Genomic DNA, 17,325 nt, shown 5'->3' with positions numbered 1-17,325 from the left:
TGCGCCAGTAAAAAAAAAACAACAACTGTATATACAGTATATATTTACAGAGGAATGAGGTTATTGATTTCCATTTTGTCACACTGTCCTGTATTTACGTTGGTGTAAATATGCTTCTGTATGAACTGTAAATATGTAAATGCTGGTCCGTATGGAACACTTTTACTGTAAATGTAAAAAGAATAACAAGAAAAATGTAAAAATATCCATCTGTAACTTTGTCAGTGTTTCGCAATCAGCAGTTCTCTGAAGTTTTAAATTGATCTCATATCAGAAGATACTTCATCGAAATGACAAATTCCCATGTGGATAATTGGCCCGCCAAAAGAACCTATTATTATTGTTATTACTGCTACTACTATTAATAACTTATATTTTAAACCTAGAAAATTTTGATTAGTCATTGATGTATAGCCAGTAAGGGTGGCTCCCCACCAAAACAATGAATTATGTCAATCTTATGCAAAATGTGTTTGTTTTTTGTTTTTTTGTCCAATTGTAATTGTTCTCTTTGCTTGTGTACGGTCGATGGTGGCCCGAATCCTCCTGTATTTGTTCCGTCGGCGTGAAATGAGTGTGTGTCACCAATAAAGATGAGCAAATGCTCTTGTGGAGGTAAGAAAGCAAATCCAGGCGTGTTCCTTTTGCCGCGCTGACTTCAACCGCTTGACTCGTCTTCTATTCTAGCCGGCGTGACTCATGCAAAGGAGCCAACGCTGTAAAAAGTGTCCCCCTCCAACGGCCTTAAATCAACTTCTTCTCACATGATTTGACTCCCGACGCGCCATCTGAGTCGCGGTGAGCCCAAGTTGTTTTCCTTTGACTGTTGACGCTTTCTCGTGACAGTTCCAGGACTTCGGAATGTGGCCGCCCGGTGATTTTTTTCTTTTTTTTTACAGTCTTGCGCACTCCTCCAGCACGTTCCAGAGAGTGGAGCCGCTATAAAAGGAGAGCCGCGGGAGGGGTGGGCCATTGGCTCCTTTTTTTTTTTGTGCTTTGCACGTGGACGGCGATGCGCCTGCCGCTCGACAAGTTGCCGAGCTTCTGTTGACTTGGATCGGACATGGCGGAGGGAGACTTTTACACCGTTGGCGGGCGACAGAGGTTCCCGCGCGACCCCTTTGGCGACTCGATGGCCTCACGCTTCCTGGCGGAGGACGACTTTGGCATGCCGTCCTTCCCGGACGACCTGTCCATGGACTGGCCCGGATGGGCCCGGCCGGGCCGGCTGAGCTCCCGCCTCGGCTCGTCGACGCCGCCCTTCGGGAGCGGCCTGCGGGCGACCTTCCCGGAACGCCGGCGGTCCCAACCGGGGCCGTCGCTGTTCGGCTGTTACGGGGAGCCCTCCCCCGCCGCCTGCCCTGCCGCCGCCGCAGGGGACCCGTGGAAAGTGTGCGTCAACGTGCACAGCTTCATGGCCCACGAGCTCAACATCAAAACCAAGGAGGGATTCGTGGAAGTGTCAGGTGAGCCCCCCCCCCCCACCCCCCAAAAAAAGACAATTATTATTCTTGCCCTGTTGTAGTTTTTCTAGTTGTTGTTTACTTGGAGTATCACGACTTGATGGACAATGTTAAGGTAGCAATATTGTTTTATTTTTATTTTTAAATGTTTTTCCCCAGCAAAATGACAAATTAGTTTCACAATTTATCAAACATTCCTGCGATTTAAAAAAAAAATTATGAAGGGAAAACAAATCGCACCGTGACGATTTTCTCAAATGTGTGTTTTTTTTTAAATTACAAAATAAATCCTACTTATTTAAATCCCCAAAAATCTGTTTATTCTTGAAATATTTTTTTCTTCAAGATAGGTTTATTTTTGTAATTTACAAATAATGAAGTAATTGATCAATCGTATATATAATCATATAAATAAATAAAACAATAAAAAAACGTGTGAGAATTTTTTCATTCAGGAATTTCCAATTTTTCACCCATGAAGACATTTATTAAAATTTTTCACCCATGAAAACATTTATTAAATAAAAATTATTTTTGCGCCGATTCATAACTTTATGATTCAGTGAAATGCTAATTTTTTAGAATTTTGTTTTGTTTTTTTTAATGGCCGTGCCACTTTTACGTGTATTGATTATTTATGTTGCCCATGCAGATTTGCACGAAATCTGCCCGGCGACCGGTTGCAGCGAGCATGTTTGCTTGCTTGCTTGCCGAACGGTTTCTCATTCGCGGACGGACAGTCCAAAGTTCTCTCCCGCTGTTACTCGGACACCTGTCGCGCATTCCTGGGGCCCCCGCTGCCGTTCCCTTGGCGGCCACGACCGAGCCGAGCCGTCCAAACAAGCCCGCCTGTCGTCAACGCGCAGGACAGAATGTTCTGGAAGCTTCTCGGCGTTGCGCTCGTCGTGTTCGGTCGCGCTTTGTCGCAGATCGGAACTGCGGGAAGGTTGAGCGCTATGGCGACTTCTCGGGACTCCCGTAGCCCACCCCCCCGGTTCCCCTTCCATGACTTTGTGTGTATGGTATGCCAGTTGGGCGCTTCAGTCAGCAGCTGTCACCGGAGTCTCGACCTCGTTCTAAAAGTGTGGCAACGGCGTGCTCGGAGGCTTGCGGGGAAGAAGAAGCGCAAGACCCCAATTGAGCGGAGACCAGTCAGAGAGACCAGTCCGGAAATCTTGTCGACTTGATTTGGGAAATATTCGGGGGAAATTTGTTTAGCGGCCATGTCAGGTGTAGTCCCATCAAAAAAGCCTTGCGGGAAAATGCAATGGCAAGTCGGCCATTTTGTTTTTCAGCCTGTTCCCCTTCGAAAACAACTTATGTCACCAGAATGATTCAAAAATGTTGCCCCCCCCCCCCTTTTTTTGGGGGGGGGCTCATTTTGGACTTCCAGGATGAACTTGTACAAGTTGTTGTCTCGCGTCACTCACTTTGCTGGCGACACACGCACAGAAGTTTCCAGAACACGTTACGCAGCACCTTTGGAATGTGCGCTCTCACTCCGCCCGTGACGGAGCGAAACGCAAATCGGCGCGCCGCTCGAAATGGCAGCCGTGCCGAGTGTCCTCTCCTGAGACTTTGACGCGCGACCAGCCGGCACTCGAGGAAGGCGACGAGGTTGACGCGGCCCACGTCGCCGCCGGCTCACTTGACATTAAGCAGCTGCTCCGCCGGGCCTGACAGATATGAAAGACATCAGCGGGGGGGCTTGGAAGTAGGGGGGTGGAGGAGGGGGGGGTGCTGAGGCCGTGTGATCGCTTTTCAAAAAAAAACAGCACCTGCGGTGGTTTTGTGTTCTTCAAGCATTCATTTGTTGTCGTCTTCCCGACAGGAAAACATGAAGAGAAGCAGGAGGAAGGAGGAATCGTCACAAAGAATTTCACCAAGAAGATCCAGTGAGTGGATCAGTGTGTGTGTGTGTGTGTGGGGGGGGGGGTGTAGATGATAGAAATACGTCTGTCGTCCCCCCCTTCCCCCCCCCCGAGTCGCGGCTATAAATAACCGAGGCGAGGTTGCGACTGGAGCGTCTGGCGCTCCTTCCCCTTCGTCCGTTTCCAGGTCGGTCCATGTTTACGTTGAGCCGCCAAGGGAAGGAAGCGCCTCGGCCGCGGCCTTATTTGGCAAAGGCTTCGCGCGGATATCTTCCGCTCCAACTTTTTTTTTTCGGGCCATTTTTGGAATGCGGGAGGAGGAAGCCCGAGTAAAAGCCACGCGTTGTATGTCAGCCGGGGTTGAGGAGATGGGGGTTGGGGGGTGCGGGGGGGGGGGGGGGCACCATGTTCAAGAGAATTCCGATAGGATAAGAGTCGTCATTTCCTCACAATACAATTCGATTCTGAGAAACCAAAAAAAAAACAAAAAGTTGAAATATGTATTTTTGAGAGAAATGAAAATTTGTATTCTTGTGACAATAAAATACCGAGCACGTTTTATCTAATATTGTAGATGGAAAAAGTAAAAAAAAAAAAAAAAAAAAAAAATTGTAACGTTTTTTTAATGGATTTAATTATTTCTTGAAATCTCTTAACTCATTCACTCCCAAAGACGTTTTTAAACGTCTTTTCAGACTTGGTCCAGAATTGGCTGGGACTGAATGAGATTATATTGTTATCGTAGCAAATACTTATTTGAAAAATTATAATCGATTTAATTATGAAAAAAAATTTAGGATTCAAGTTTTTTAAAAAAAACTTAAACTTAAAAAAAGAGAAAAAGTCTTTTTTTAAGTTGCTTATTCTTCTACTTTAGATGCAATTATTCTCGGAAAATGATGACTTTTGCCTTGCAAATTTTTTTCTTTTATTTATAAAATTCTTATTTATATATAAATCTATAAAGACCTTTTTATCCCGATTGTTTTTTTATCTATCTATCTATCTATCGAGGAGACAAAGAGAGAGAGAATTTTTTTCTCATACTCCTCAATACGATGTGATCAATATGCTGTAATCATCTTGAAATTCCCCCCCCCCCCCCCCCCCCCCCCGGCATTGCTCTCGTGGTGAATCCTTCTCCAAATCCAACGAGATTCCACGTGACGTTATCCGTTTCCAACTAAAACTTGATTTGCGTGGAAGGCCTTTTCTTTCACTCTGGCGCATTTTATGCTTTTCGTGACGCAACGTCGCGGTTCCCCCCTGGCAACCGAAAGTGCCTCACGTGCTCCCCCTGCAGGATCCCGACGGACGTGGACCCCTTGACGGTGTTCGCCTCGCTCTCTCCCGAGGGCGTGCTCATCATCGAAGCTCGCCAGACGCCGCCGTATTACCTCTTCAGCGACGACGCGCCCCCGCCGCCGCCGCCGCCTCCACCCGAGGAGGACGCCGACCCCGCCCTGAAGCTCCAAGAGGGGGCGGTGCACTAGACAAGTGCCGCCCACTCTCTTCTTTACCTCCATTGTAGCAGATGATAGGAATTTTTTTTGGGGTTTTTTTGTTTTTTTTAATGAGTTTTGCGTGTGAGGCATTGCACAATTGCGTTGCGCAATACTATGACATCACTCAAGGAATCGAGACGGACATTTTGGCGCCACGCCTTGCTCTCAATGTGTAAAAGTGAAAAAAAAAAAAAAAAAAAAGGAAAAATATTAACAACAAATTCTCCGAAAGATCAACCAGTCAAATCGGCCCCCGGCCAATTCATCAGTTTTCTTTTTGCTTAAACGCTGGAGAAAAAGGACCCCCCCCCCCCCGCACCCCCCACCTCTCCCGTTGTTGTGTGCGCTCTTTTGTAAATAGAATTTATCTGGATTGTTCATTGGGAATGTGGAGTGTTTTTTTTTTCTATGTGCCGTTTTTTTTTCTGTTGCAATAAAAGATGTCGTCCGGCTTTTCGAAAGTCTTTGGCAATCTGCTTGTCAATGTGTCAATCATTTTTGGCTGATTGCAGGGCTGCCATGGCAACGTCTCCATTGCTATTCATAGATGATGTCTACCAACCTTGGTATAGTTTTTACTTTTTATTTTTTTTTTTATCTGACGTCGGTCGTTTTGCCGGAGGTGCCGCTGTTACGCGATTGTTTCCAAATCGACAAATTGTGCTTTTTGTGTTTGTTTTTGTCCCCCGAGCTGACTTTTCAATGTCGCTTCTGCTCGTCAATACAGCCATTGCTCGCTCGCGGTGTTGTTCTCAGCTCAACCAGTAGGTGGCCGGTCAGCAGGGGGCGTTACAAGGCAGCCACGGTCACCACCTTGCTTTCCTTGAAGGTCAAAAAAAAAAATGCACGACAGAACCAAAATCTCTCCAATTGCTTGGCTCAGACCTGGTGTGTCTTTATTGGTGCGCCAAACATAGCTTGAAAGTGCGATATGCAAAGTCAAGCATCGCGTCTTGAACAAGAACATTCGCAGTCAACGTCGATCAAAACTTTTTTGTTTTTATTCCCGTGGCTGAGAAGTCATTGTTGATGATAGACGCGCTCACAAAACGAATCCAAGTCGCATGTCGAGGCGCCGCTGTGGAAGTAGCTCTACCGGCGCATGCTCTAATTAAGGCTTAATGACCGTTCCTGCTCCTGCTCGGCGGAGTCGGCCGGCGCCGGCATCTGGATCTCTTCCTCCTCTCGGGCCGGCGCCTGCCAATCGTTCCCGAGATTCTCCGCGGCGTCGACACGTGAAGGCCGCGACTCGGCGGCCGGCTCTCGCTGGCTCTCCTCGTCCTCCCGGTCGCGGTCCTCCCGGTCTTGGCACGGGGGTCCGGCGCATTCCTCTTCCTGTGAAGCTTCTGCCGGCGGGCTGCCGTCCAGGCTTTCTTCTTCTTCTTCTTCTACTGCGCCGCGGACCTCCACCTGTATGACGGTACAAAAATTGTCATGTTTTAGAAAAACACGCAGGCACTCGATTTTTTTTTTTTTTTTCTAAGACGGATTTTGTTGCAGGGCAGAGATGAGCAGGCATCGGCGCGGACGGCGCTCCCGGTGTTGGACCCCGATAGGAGGCGCATGTGCGTAAGTGATGAGTTTTGTTGTCCTTCCTCCTCCAATGACTTTTTTTATTTTGTCATAAGACAAAAAAAGAGTAGCGGTACTCTTCATGTGGCCGTGGAATTTAGTACACCACCATCTTGTGAAATTCACTGCTTGTGTTCGTCCGCTACGAGACGAGATGTTTTATTCTGAGAAAGTTCGTATCATATCCTTGGAAGTAAGTGGCAAGATGCAGAGTTTCGACAACCGGTCAAATTGTCGATTTCATTGGCAAAATAAGAAATCCAAATTCAAGATTGAAACCGGATCTCGGCTCCACTTGAGCACTTTTTGACCTTTGACCTTTGTTGATTTGGTTCAAATCAAAATGGCCGACTTCCCGTTTGATTTCCAACTTGGCGCCTTGAGGCTTTTTGCTGCGTCTCGTGATGTCAACCCATTCATTCTGTCGAAATCTTTCTGATTTCTTATTTTATTTTGCAAACTTGTCATGGGTGCAACCAAAATCCCAGAAAGAAGCCGAGTAATTTGCGCACCTTTATCGGAATGACGATGCTCGCGGCAGGAACCGAGTCAGCCGGAATGGGAACTTCGGCGGTCAGGATGCCGTCGGCCGAGAGCGACGACACCATTTTGCGTTCGTCCGCCGCCGCCGGGAGCCTGAAGAAGACAAATCGCGCTGGCCAAAATCGTCCAAACCAAAAGCCGCTCGTATGAGTTTGATGTACTTGTATTTCCTCGTGAAACATCTGGAGACGAATCCATCCCGGTCGGGACGCTCCTCGTGTCTCCCTGCGGTGCACAAACGGCGGAGCGAGTCGTTACAATCCTACCCCAACGTGCTGCGTTGGCTTTATCGTTGATCCCGTTCGCTTGATTGTGAAAACGCCGCACCAGATAACACCAATGCGCTAGATTTGCTGAATCCTTATCGGCCCGATAAAATCCAGTTCATTAAGGTAAAGGATTCATCTTCCGTCTCGTCGACCGACGCCACCGGAGCCAAACGCGCAATTTTCACAATTTTACCGTCGTCTTCCAAATCGGGTCCCGATTGGAAAAAAAAAAATACAAATAATTGTAACACGTTTAAAGGTCGACAGGCTCCGCCCACTTTTCTTCAAGTAAAGTAAAAAGCAGAGTGTTTAAAAAAAAAAAAGACAGGTAACTGAAGCTACATTTTACATTAATGAAACTCTCGGAAACAGGGGGGGGGGGGGATACAACAACAATGTCAATTTCAGAGTCCGGGCCCCAAGTTCCCCCCCTTTTTTGCCAGGACACACGAAAACAAAAACAAAAACCAAAACACCACGCCGTGAACTCACCCACGACCTGAAGAAAACCATCTTGGATGCAGACGGAAATCTCCCGGACGGCAAAGTGCGCCACGTCCAGGTGGACCCTCCACCTCGGCCCCCCGGCGGTCTCGATTTCGGGCTTCCAGATGTGAGGCTTGAAGAGAGGCGTGCGGGAGGTCAGCACGGGGGGCATCCCCGCGTCAGGATGCTTCCACCACTGATGTGTGGGCGGGCAGCCCTCGTTTTGGGAACTTTGGCTCATCTCTCGTTTGCGTTTGGAGGAAACGCCGAAGGGAACGAGACTCGGGATGCTGGGGTGGGTTTATATAGCGCCCCCCCCCACCCCCCGAGAGTGCGCGCCTCCTTTCGATATTTGCAGGCCACACGCTTAATGAGTCGTATTTATAACTTTTCGGGGCACGGTGGCAAATAGCGAGCGCGCGCCGCCCTTTCCCATCAAGTCCTCGGTGAACCGGTTGCCGGGGGGGGAGGGGGGGCGGGCTCACAAAAAAAAACACCCGACTGAGTTATTGTTCTGGCCTTTTTAAAAAAAAAATTTAAATAATCACGGCCGTGTGGGTTTCAACACGTTGGCGACGCATTCCTCATTCAGCTGCGGCACTTCCTGGATGGATTTACATCATGGCGCAAATGCCGGACTTGTGATTTTGTTGTCAGGTTTCAGTGGTGAGACGCACAAAAGCAAAATGAGAACGCTCGCGAGAAGCTGCTGTAGGCCACCGCTCACGCCGACATGCTCACGCGCAGACCAAGCGGCCAGACCTGAGACTCCAACTTTATAAAATACAAGAAAATAGCAACCTGGTCGAAAATAATATTGACACTTCATAAAATGTAATGAAATCAAATATTTTTGGGAAGACTACACAATATTTTGGGGATTTTTTTTCGATGAAACTTTATTTGCGAATAATCACTTTAAATGGGAAAAAAATACACGTTCTCAAATGAAATAAAATGTAAAAGAAAAAAAGAAAGAAAAGTGATAGTGAACCATTGTAAATATTAGTTGTTGCCTCGCAGTAAAACATTCCGCGTTGGACTCCACCACTGCTGACCAAAATCGTCAGTGCGAGCGCCTCCTATCGTCATGGCGACGGCAGACAAGCAGCCGCGGCCTGCGGCGACGTTCGCCGCCCTCGCCAAAGATAAACAAGGCAATATGTTGCTCTTATTAGCACATCCACTCTTCGGATACCCCCCCCCCCCCCCACCTTGCCTCCCGTGGAGCTTTTCACCATGCGCACACAACCGCCACTTTGTTTTGCTCTGGCGCCTTCCTTCCAGGTGTTCGCATGCCATCGCATTTCATCACACAAGCACGCGCGCGCGCGCGCACGCTCGCCCCCCCCCCCAAGAGCACACGCACACAAAAGCCAGTGTCCCGATCTGACACCAAGGAGAGATTTGCGGCAAATGAACTCATCCATCAACGGAAGCCAAAGGGCGGGGGGGATGGGGGGGTTGGGGGTGAGGCAGGATGGGCCGAGAGCCGATTTGACACTCCACGCGGAGGAAAAGAAAAATGCTGAGTCACGTCATTGAACTCGTGGATGGCACATTTGTTTCCTTGAAGACAAAGAACAAAAAAAAAAAGAAAGAAAATTGTTTGAAATCTAGGCACAGTGGAACATTTCTGTCGTGATTCTGTTTGTGACCAACAGGTGGCACTGCAGGGCAGCTGCACACCTGTTGGTCGTTCTATAATGATTGCTTGAAAAGAACTCGGTGTTGGGGGCATTGTTTGTTTGTTTCTGTTCTAGTTTTTTTCCTTCAGGCATGATTTTGGTACTTTGGATTCCTTGTGTTCTTCGAATTTTGTTTGTCTAGGATTTTGTTTTCTCTGTTTTTATCAACGCAACTGGTCAAGTTCACCCTGCTCCTCCCTCCTGCCTGCTTTTTGCGGTCCACCGCCCACCTCGCAACATGACCGTTTCAAAGTCCCAAGATGGCGGCGACACATTCGACCGTCGCAGCTCGGTCGCCACTTCCTTCGAGTCAAGTGCGGCCGCCGGAATGACCGTTTACTCATTTCAACTGCGTCGACGCCGCAGTGACGCTTGGAGCTTGTAGTCGATTGATGTCCAAGTTGTGGGGCTCTGCGGTTTGTCGTGAAAACCAACTTGGCGATGACGTCATTGGCAGAAAGTGGAGCATAACGCAATCAGGAATGATTTGATGGCAGCTTCCCATTTGGATGCAGCGTGAACGGGAAAGTCATTAGGCGCGCTACACGGGACAAACGCTCCAGTTGTATTTGAGGAAAGGTTATGTTTTCAAGCTAAGGGGCCCGAATGAACTCATTCATCACGTTTGTCACATGCCGCGTATTGCTAGCTGTCAGCTAAGCCCGTGTGTGTGTTTGTATGCGAGCGCGCGCGCGCTTCATTAAATTAGATCGGTGTTCAATTATGATGTATGGACTAATTCATCCTTAATTTCCTCCTCGGGGAGGTGAATAAAGCACATCTCCCCATCAATCTTCATTGTACAGTTTTATGCGATAGTCCACATTAGGCCGAGTTCGAATGATACTTTGAATTGTGTCGTTGAATTGATCTCAGAATGACTTAAAACGGGAAATGACGTCATTTGTGCAATTTGGAACAACCTTTTGTTTGTAGCCAAGGAAAATGTGTAGCTGTGTGGTTTTCAGTGGGGATAAAACTCGGGATGTTGTAGTATGCAGGGGAATATACTGCAACTTGAAATGGTGTCATTTGTCACATTGTATCTATCAATCGTGCCATTTGCAGCTGACTGAAACGTGTATGATAGAATGATCCAGTCAGGAGAAGAATAAAACTTAGAATGATGTACTGCAGTTCGCAGGGGACTGGAATTCGTCATCGTTTAGTGTGTAGGGGGGTGTGCTGCTCAGATGTATTGTATGTATCTATGTAAATGTAGTTTGTATAGAACTTAGAATAACATAGTTTGCATGGCAAGAAAAAATAAAATCTCAGAATGATGTGATTCGAAGCAAGATAAAACTTAAATGATGTAGCGCTACTGTCCTATTTAATGGGGTCAAACTGGACATGGCCCGAAAACGAAGAACGATCTCGTTTGCCGGAGACTACGATTAGTTATCATGTAGTTTGCAGGGGAACGGCGCTCTGAATGATGTACTTTGTAGGAGAATGCAACTCAATTATGAACTAGGTGACTTGCTACATAGTTGCATACGTTTTCAGGAGGGCGGAGCTTAAGATAATACAGTTTGTCCGGGGAATTCCTCTGAGAACGATGTCGGTTGTCAAGCCGCGATCCCTGGGGGTCTCAAACTCAATTTGTGGTTGCGCTTTTATGGCCCCAGTGATGCAACTGAGGTTTTTTTTTTCCAACCCTGAGCGAGGAGACAATGAAGTGAAACATGATCACAAGGTTAAAACATATACACACACGGGCGCTCCAGAGCCTCCTGCATCTCCGATGCATGCTCTCCAAGTTTTTAAAAAAAAAATTATGACAGCGGAAGGATGAATTACAGGGCAGCAAAATGGCTGCCACCGAGTGGTAGAAGGTCAGTGGCGGCGTGATGAATGCCGTGGGGTCATTTGGGGACTTTTGAAGGCTGTTGAGGACGCAATAGTTTGCCATTTCGTCAATTAGGTCGTGTTTATGCATTTGTGTTCGAGTCGTTGTTTGTCGTCAATTTTTGTCATGTTTTTTTTTTTTTTACAAATAGCTCTCTTTAATATTTTTACTTCATAAAAAAAGTCATCATAATAATCAAATAGAACGAAATAGTTTGTACATTGTGAGTTCATGTTTTAATTCGGGGGGGATATTGTGCTGCTACTGTGTCTCGGCCACTAGGGGGCAGTTTTAAACAGACACATGGATGTGCTGCACGTGAAGAAGACAATCACACCAGCTCAGTCAGATCCACTAATGTTAGTCTTGTTCACGGAGAATAAAAAAGAAACAGTGGACTCCTAAAGTGTCACAATTCGTCGTTCAGAAAATTGCATTAAAAAATATTTTCCACATTATTCACAGCCATTTATATTTATTTCCATTTGTACAATTCATTGTTTTCCAGATATCCAATACCACCAAACGTTTCCCTTCGGCAGTGCTCAAAGCTCGAGACGTCAAATGCAAGAATAAGGCGGATCCATTGGAGGTTGCAATAAGCCAAACCGACCTGAGGGGGGCAGCAACGCGCCCTAATCTTCGAGTAATGTGAAAAAGGAAGAAGGAGAAAGGGCGGAAGTTGACCACACTTCCTCGGGGCTCTGCGGTTTGTTTCTGTGGGTTACTCGCCAAGGTGAAACCGTCGACTAAGCGTCAGAATGTTGAAAGATTTGGTGAGGGAGCGCCTAATCGCGGCCGCTGACGAAATCTTCGGCCTGTTTGAAAGCACCATCGCGTCGTACGAGGAGCAACTTGCTCGAGCGAGAGACGAGACCGATCGACACCGACGGCAGCTAAAGCATAATCGTGAAACTCAAACGCCGCTGCACGGTCAAGGTTTGCTCGCGTGCACCAAACCCCCCTTCGTAAATTCCCCCCCCCCCCCCCCCCCACTGTCTTTGATTCCCTTCTTGGGCGGGGGCAGATAGGCCTAAGCAACATGTTTATGAAACGGGAGGGAAATGAGTACTGCGCATGGGTATTTCTTTAAAACGCATTGTGTCAAACACAGGAGCGGGGGGGGGGGGGGGGGGGGGGTCCAAGTCCGGTCTTTCAGATCCTCTAAATCCTCTTTTAGACTTCTCCCTCTTCCAACACACTTGATTCAAATGATCAGGAGCGTTATCAGGCTTGTTGATGTTGATTGATCATTTTAAACGAGTATGTTGGTAGAGGGAGCTATCTCGAAAAGGGCTGAACCGGGGCTCTTAAGGACCGGAGTAGGATACTTACTTATATGAAAGGATTGCAAAATCATTTTCTGTCAATCAAAGTGTTTTGGTGACTGTGTTTGTGTGGTGCAGAGGTCTGGCAGCTCATTGATCATCCTCCTCGGCTGCACCAGCAGAGCTTCGTTGTTAAGCAGGAGGATCTGCAGCCCCTGTGGTACAAAGAGGAGGATCCGCTGTGCTCCCCCTATGCCGATGAGGTCGAGGACAATTTACCGTCTTCCTTCGGCAAAGAGGAAGAAGAGGAGGAGACTGACGTCTGTGCGCCATCACTGGCCGTCATCTCCGTCAAGAGTGAAGACGACGACGAAGAAGAGGCGCCCATACCGTCGCAGCGCCTGAGCAAAGAGCATCGTGGAGGCTCGCCGACGCGGCACGACGGCCACGACGGCGACGGTTCCAATCTGGGCGACGCTGACCTCCCGCAAAGCTCCGAAAGGGAGACGGGCAAAGAGCGCTTCAGCTGCTCGTTGTGTGGCAAAGGCTACGCGTATCGCTGCAAGTTGGCTCTGCACATGAAAGTACACACGGGAGAGAAACCTTTCACCTGCTCTGTCTGTTCCAAACGCTTCAGCCAAAAGGTGAACATGCTGTCGCACATGAGGACCCACACGGGGGAGAAACCCTTCAGTTGCTCGGTTTGCAGCAAAACCTTTGCCCACAAGCCAAATATGGTGGCCCATGCCAAAACGCACACGGGGGAAAAACCCTTCACTTGCTCGGAGTGCGGCAAAACCTTCTTCCAAAAGTCCAACATGATGACGCACCTGAAAACGCACGGCGGCGATCGAGCCTTGGCCTGCCCCGTTTGCGGCAAGAGTTGTCCCCACCGGAGCGACCTGAGCGCCCACATGAGGACGCACGACTCCGACAAATCCTTTGCGTGCTCCATTTGCACCAAAAGATTCTCCCGCAAGATCAACCTGATGACGCACAAGAGAACGCACACTGGAGAGAAGCCCTTCGGCTGCACCGTGTGCACCAAGCGGTTCACCCAAAAGACGCATGCCGACACGCACATGAGAAGTCACACGGGAGAAAAACCCTTTGCGTGCTCGCTGTGCGGCAAAGCCTACGCTTATCAGAAAGGTTTGGACGCGCACATGCAGACGCACAAAGACGAAAAACAATTCAGCTGTCACGTGTGCGACAAAGTTTTCTCCTGCAAGCCGCTCCTGGTCGCACACGCGAGAATGCATGCGGGTGTGAGGCCCTTGGTCTGAGACCGCACGCGGATGGGGAAAAGCCTGGTCTGCACATCTGTAGGTTAAATAAAAGGCAAATAAAGTCAAGAAACAAAAAGTTTTTATTTTCGAAAAGTACATAAAATGCCCGATATGTACTTTTTGAAAATAAAAACACTTTTTTTTGTTTCTTTGCTTTATTTGCCTTTTATTTTACCTACAAATGTGTCAGATCGTTTTGCCTGACCCTGTACAATAAGTTTTGGAGAGGAATGTTTGTTTGAATGTCATCATCCAAAGTGCGCAAAAATCTTCGCTTCCCAAAACGTGTATTCAATATTGTTAAAAGAAAAGGTGATGGAACCGAGTGGTCAACATGTCATGTCATGAGGCCTCATGAGGCGTGTCGACACACTGACACACTGTGTTGATACTGTGCTGATACTGTGTCGCTGACCACTGCCACCTGCTGGACCTTCAAGATCCCTGCAGCCAACCCACTTAACAGACTGAACTGACTGATCATTTTTTTTTGTATATTGAACATATAAAATATATAATTCGGTAATAAATTGGCAAAAAGCGAAGGTAAGATATACAACATGACCCTGTCACAACTTTTGACGAATGTGTTGCAACCATAACATTCGAGACAAATGAATATTTGCTCAACGCAATCGAGTTCATCAGTTCAAACATCAAATGCTTTGTCTCTACAGTAAAGTGCATTCAATTAAATATATGTTGAAGATGATTTGCAATTCGTTGTATTGTGCTTTTATTTATAGTTAATAACATTGGAATTTGGTTTGTAAATCTCTTTCTCTCTCTCTCTCTCTCTCTCGCTAAATGGTGCTAGTCTCTTCTTTTTCTTTGAATTCGTAGATGGTTTTTCCTTCTTGTTGTCTTCAATATCGCCACAAGTGGGCGGTGTCACGACTGCTTCAGTTGCCCTCAAAGCACCGCCGAAGAAGAAAAAGCCGGAAACGGCCGTGTCGTCAAGAAGAGAGCAAAACAAAGCGCGGGGCGACATCAGCAGAAGACATTTTTGGGAAAAAAATGTCCCGAAAACAAATTTTCCGAGCGACAGATGAACGCAAAGCCGATTCCTCCACTCGACGTGTCCGAGGTCTGTTCACTCGCATTCTAATCCCGTCCTTCGAACGCTTCAATTGCTTTCTTTCCCTCCTAACGTTCGTTAGCGTGCCAAGCTAGATTGACAACAGTCATGGGGCATTGTGAATTCCTAGGACTGTCGTCGAAGTGATCATTTGAGAATGTCAATCCGTTTCTGAGATGAATAGAAACAAAGTGTCGCGTAGCTCTGTTTATTTGTTTCCTAATTACTGTTGAGAAGTCAAGTCAAGAGTATTTCTCGAGCACTTTCAAACAGCCATCGCTGCATACAAAGTGCTGTACATGGAGCAATTTAACATGCACAATAAACAGTAAGACGAATCGGTAATAAAGGCGGTAGAAAGCACCAAGCAGTAAAATCAAGAACAAATCTAAGTCATGCTGAGTCGAACGCCAAAGAACACAAGTGATCAATAAAATTGGTTTTTATTTCTATAGCACTTTCCCAGCAGCTGCAACTATAACAAAGCGCTTGTGATTCAAAACGGTGGGTGACTCATGCGCCAGTGACTTAAAGGGAAAAAAAGGACAGAAAAAAAAGACATCCAGCGAGAATTTTGTTTTCATTACTGTTGGATCAGAAAGTACAGAATCTGCGAGCTCAATAGACGGGCGATGACAAAAATCACGGTCAAAAAGATGATCATACTTTAAAAATACATACCGTAATAAAGAGCACATGGACCCAAGGGTTGGCAAATAGTATGAGCAAATTAATCTGTCAAAATCGTATTTATGTTTACAAGTAGATGAAGCCCAACGATATTTGGTCAAAGCAAAAGATGTGGCAGTTGACGACTAGAGTTCCTGCGACTAACTTTGCCACTTCCTTCCCAGACGTCCGGTGGCCGATTGGCGGCCAGGTGGCGCTCACGCCCCCTCCTGTCAAGGTTGAAGAGAAGGAGCTCGACACAGTGGCGGCAAAGAGTGAAGATGGGCCGCCCAAAGTGGCGGCAGGCGAGCTCTCAGCGCCGCCGTCAGTTGACGGAAGCACGCGAGCGGATTGCCACAAAGCGTCCAAACGCTCCCGAAAGCGCGGCGCCGCCGGCTGCGCGCGATTCGCCTGCGTGCTGTGCGGCCAGAGCTACGCATACAAGTGCAATTTGACTCTCCACATGAAGAGGCACACGGGAGAAAAACCCTTCAGTTGCTCCGTGTGCGGCCAAGGATTTATCCAGAAGGTGTCGCTGATGGCGCACGTGGCGGCGCACACCGGGGAGAAACCTTTCTCCTGCTCCGTCTGCAGCAAAAGCTACTCGTATAAGAATAACTTGAAGGCGCACATGCGTCAGCACGGGCAAAAGCCCTTCGTCTGCTCGCTGTGCGGGAAACAATTCACGCAAAAGGTCAACATGGAATCGCATGCGCGGATCCACACCGGAGAGAAACCTTTTGCCTGCTCGTTTTGCGGCAAGCGCTTCGCCCACAAGCCCAACATGGTGGCGCACGCTCGGATCCATGCCGGAGAGAAGCCCTTTGCGTGCTCGCTGTGCGGCCAAGGTTTCGCTCAAAAGGTGGCGCTGACGGCACACGTGCAAGCGCACACGGGCCAGAAAGGCTTCGTCTGCGCCGTTTGCGGGAAAACCTTCTACAAGCAAGCCGGCTTGGTGTCGCACACGAGAACGCACACGGGCGAAAAGCCTTTTGCCTGCTCGCTGTGTGGCCAGAGTTTTGCCCAGAAGGTCACGCTGGTGGCGCACACGCGCAGGCACACGGGAGAGAAACCCTTTGCGTGTTCCTTTTGCCACAGAGCCTTCTCTCAAAAGTCGCACATGGTGGCCCACGTGAGAATCCACACGGGAGAAAAACCCTTCAGCTGCTCCATCTGCGGCCAAGGCTTTGCTCAAAAGGTCTCGTTGACCGGACACAAGCGAGTCCACGCGGGGGAGAAACCCTTTGCTTGTTCCCTTTGTGCAAAGCGCTTCTCCTACAGGTGCAGTTTGACCGCGCACATGCATACGCACGCACGGCAGGGAGAATAACAAGAGGCGGAGGGAGGCGCAACCATTCATTGACAACTCGTCAACGAGCAAGTCCATCGGTATCGGATTCAAGACCGGACGGAGGGGCTTCCTGAGCTGAAGTTCTACTGCATTGGCCTCACTGGTTTCTCTCCAAGTGTCTTGCCTTCAAGTCTTGTAAAATGCCGCAAGATTTACTTGTTCAGCTCGCCTGCCGTGAGTTTTCAATCAACATTTCAAAATAAAAGCCAGACAACCATTTTTTTGTTTGTCCACTTGTTTTATTCTCTGAAATGAAAAGAAAGCATTGTTGATGCCGATCAAAGATGAAAACGCTCTGGTGACCATGGGATCGGGAATGGGTGAAGAACTGATGAACTCGTGTTTCCCACGTCTCTCTCCGACTCGCCAGTACCGTCGCAAGATGCCGACCGAGAAGATTTTCTTTGACGAAACGATTACG

The 17,325-nt window shown here is 47.9% G+C and overlaps 4 protein-coding genes and 1 long non-coding RNA gene across 5 annotated transcripts in view; 3 read left to right on the top strand and 2 right to left on the bottom strand.

Annotated features, from left to right (window-relative positions):
• The window catches only part of vsig10 (V-set and immunoglobulin domain containing 10), a 172,362-nt gene that overhangs the window by 144,414 nt on the left and 10,623 nt on the right, over positions 1 to 17,325 (bottom strand). The window lies entirely within an intron of this gene.
• On the top strand, positions 966 to 5,292 carry hspb8 (heat shock protein b8). The gene is made up of 3 exons (XM_052069104.1): positions 966 to 1,466; positions 3,295 to 3,358; positions 4,638 to 5,292. The coding sequence occupies exons 1-3, from the start codon at positions 1,064 to 1,066 to the stop codon at positions 4,825 to 4,827; spliced, it is 657 nt and encodes a 218-aa protein (XP_051925064.1). The 5' UTR covers positions 966 to 1,063; the 3' UTR covers positions 4,828 to 5,292.
• On the bottom strand, positions 5,907 to 7,957 carry LOC127602756 (alpha-crystallin B chain-like). The gene is made up of 4 exons (XM_052069098.1): positions 7,716 to 7,957; positions 7,116 to 7,179; positions 6,924 to 7,047; positions 5,907 to 6,249 (listed from the first exon to the last, which is right to left on the bottom strand). Exons 1-4 carry the CDS (start codon positions 7,948 to 7,950, stop codon positions 5,947 to 5,949), a joined length of 726 nt encoding a protein of 241 aa, XP_051925058.1. The 5' UTR covers positions 7,951 to 7,957; the 3' UTR covers positions 5,907 to 5,946.
• LOC127602102 (zinc finger protein 615-like) lies at positions 11,902 to 17,129 on the top strand. Its single transcript, XM_052067954.1, has 4 exons — positions 11,902 to 12,188; positions 12,656 to 13,800; positions 14,650 to 14,893; positions 15,739 to 17,129. The coding sequence occupies exons 1-4, from the start codon at positions 12,011 to 12,013 to the stop codon at positions 16,881 to 16,883; spliced, it is 2,712 nt and encodes a 903-aa protein (XP_051923914.1). The 5' UTR covers positions 11,902 to 12,010; the 3' UTR covers positions 16,884 to 17,129.
• LOC127602795 (uncharacterized) lies at positions 13,889 to 14,518 on the top strand. Its single transcript, XR_007962874.1, has 2 exons — positions 13,889 to 14,131; positions 14,358 to 14,518. It is a non-coding gene; the product is annotated as an uncharacterized LOC127602795 (long non-coding RNA).

The sequence above is a fragment of the Hippocampus zosterae genome, chromosome 6 (assembly GCF_025434085.1).
Source record: "Hippocampus zosterae strain Florida chromosome 6, ASM2543408v3, whole genome shotgun sequence".
Taxonomy (NCBI): Eukaryota; Metazoa; Chordata; class Actinopteri; order Syngnathiformes; family Syngnathidae; genus Hippocampus; species Hippocampus zosterae.
Note: the sequence above shows the minus strand (reverse complement) of the source record. Positions and strands in the feature narration are given on the sequence as shown.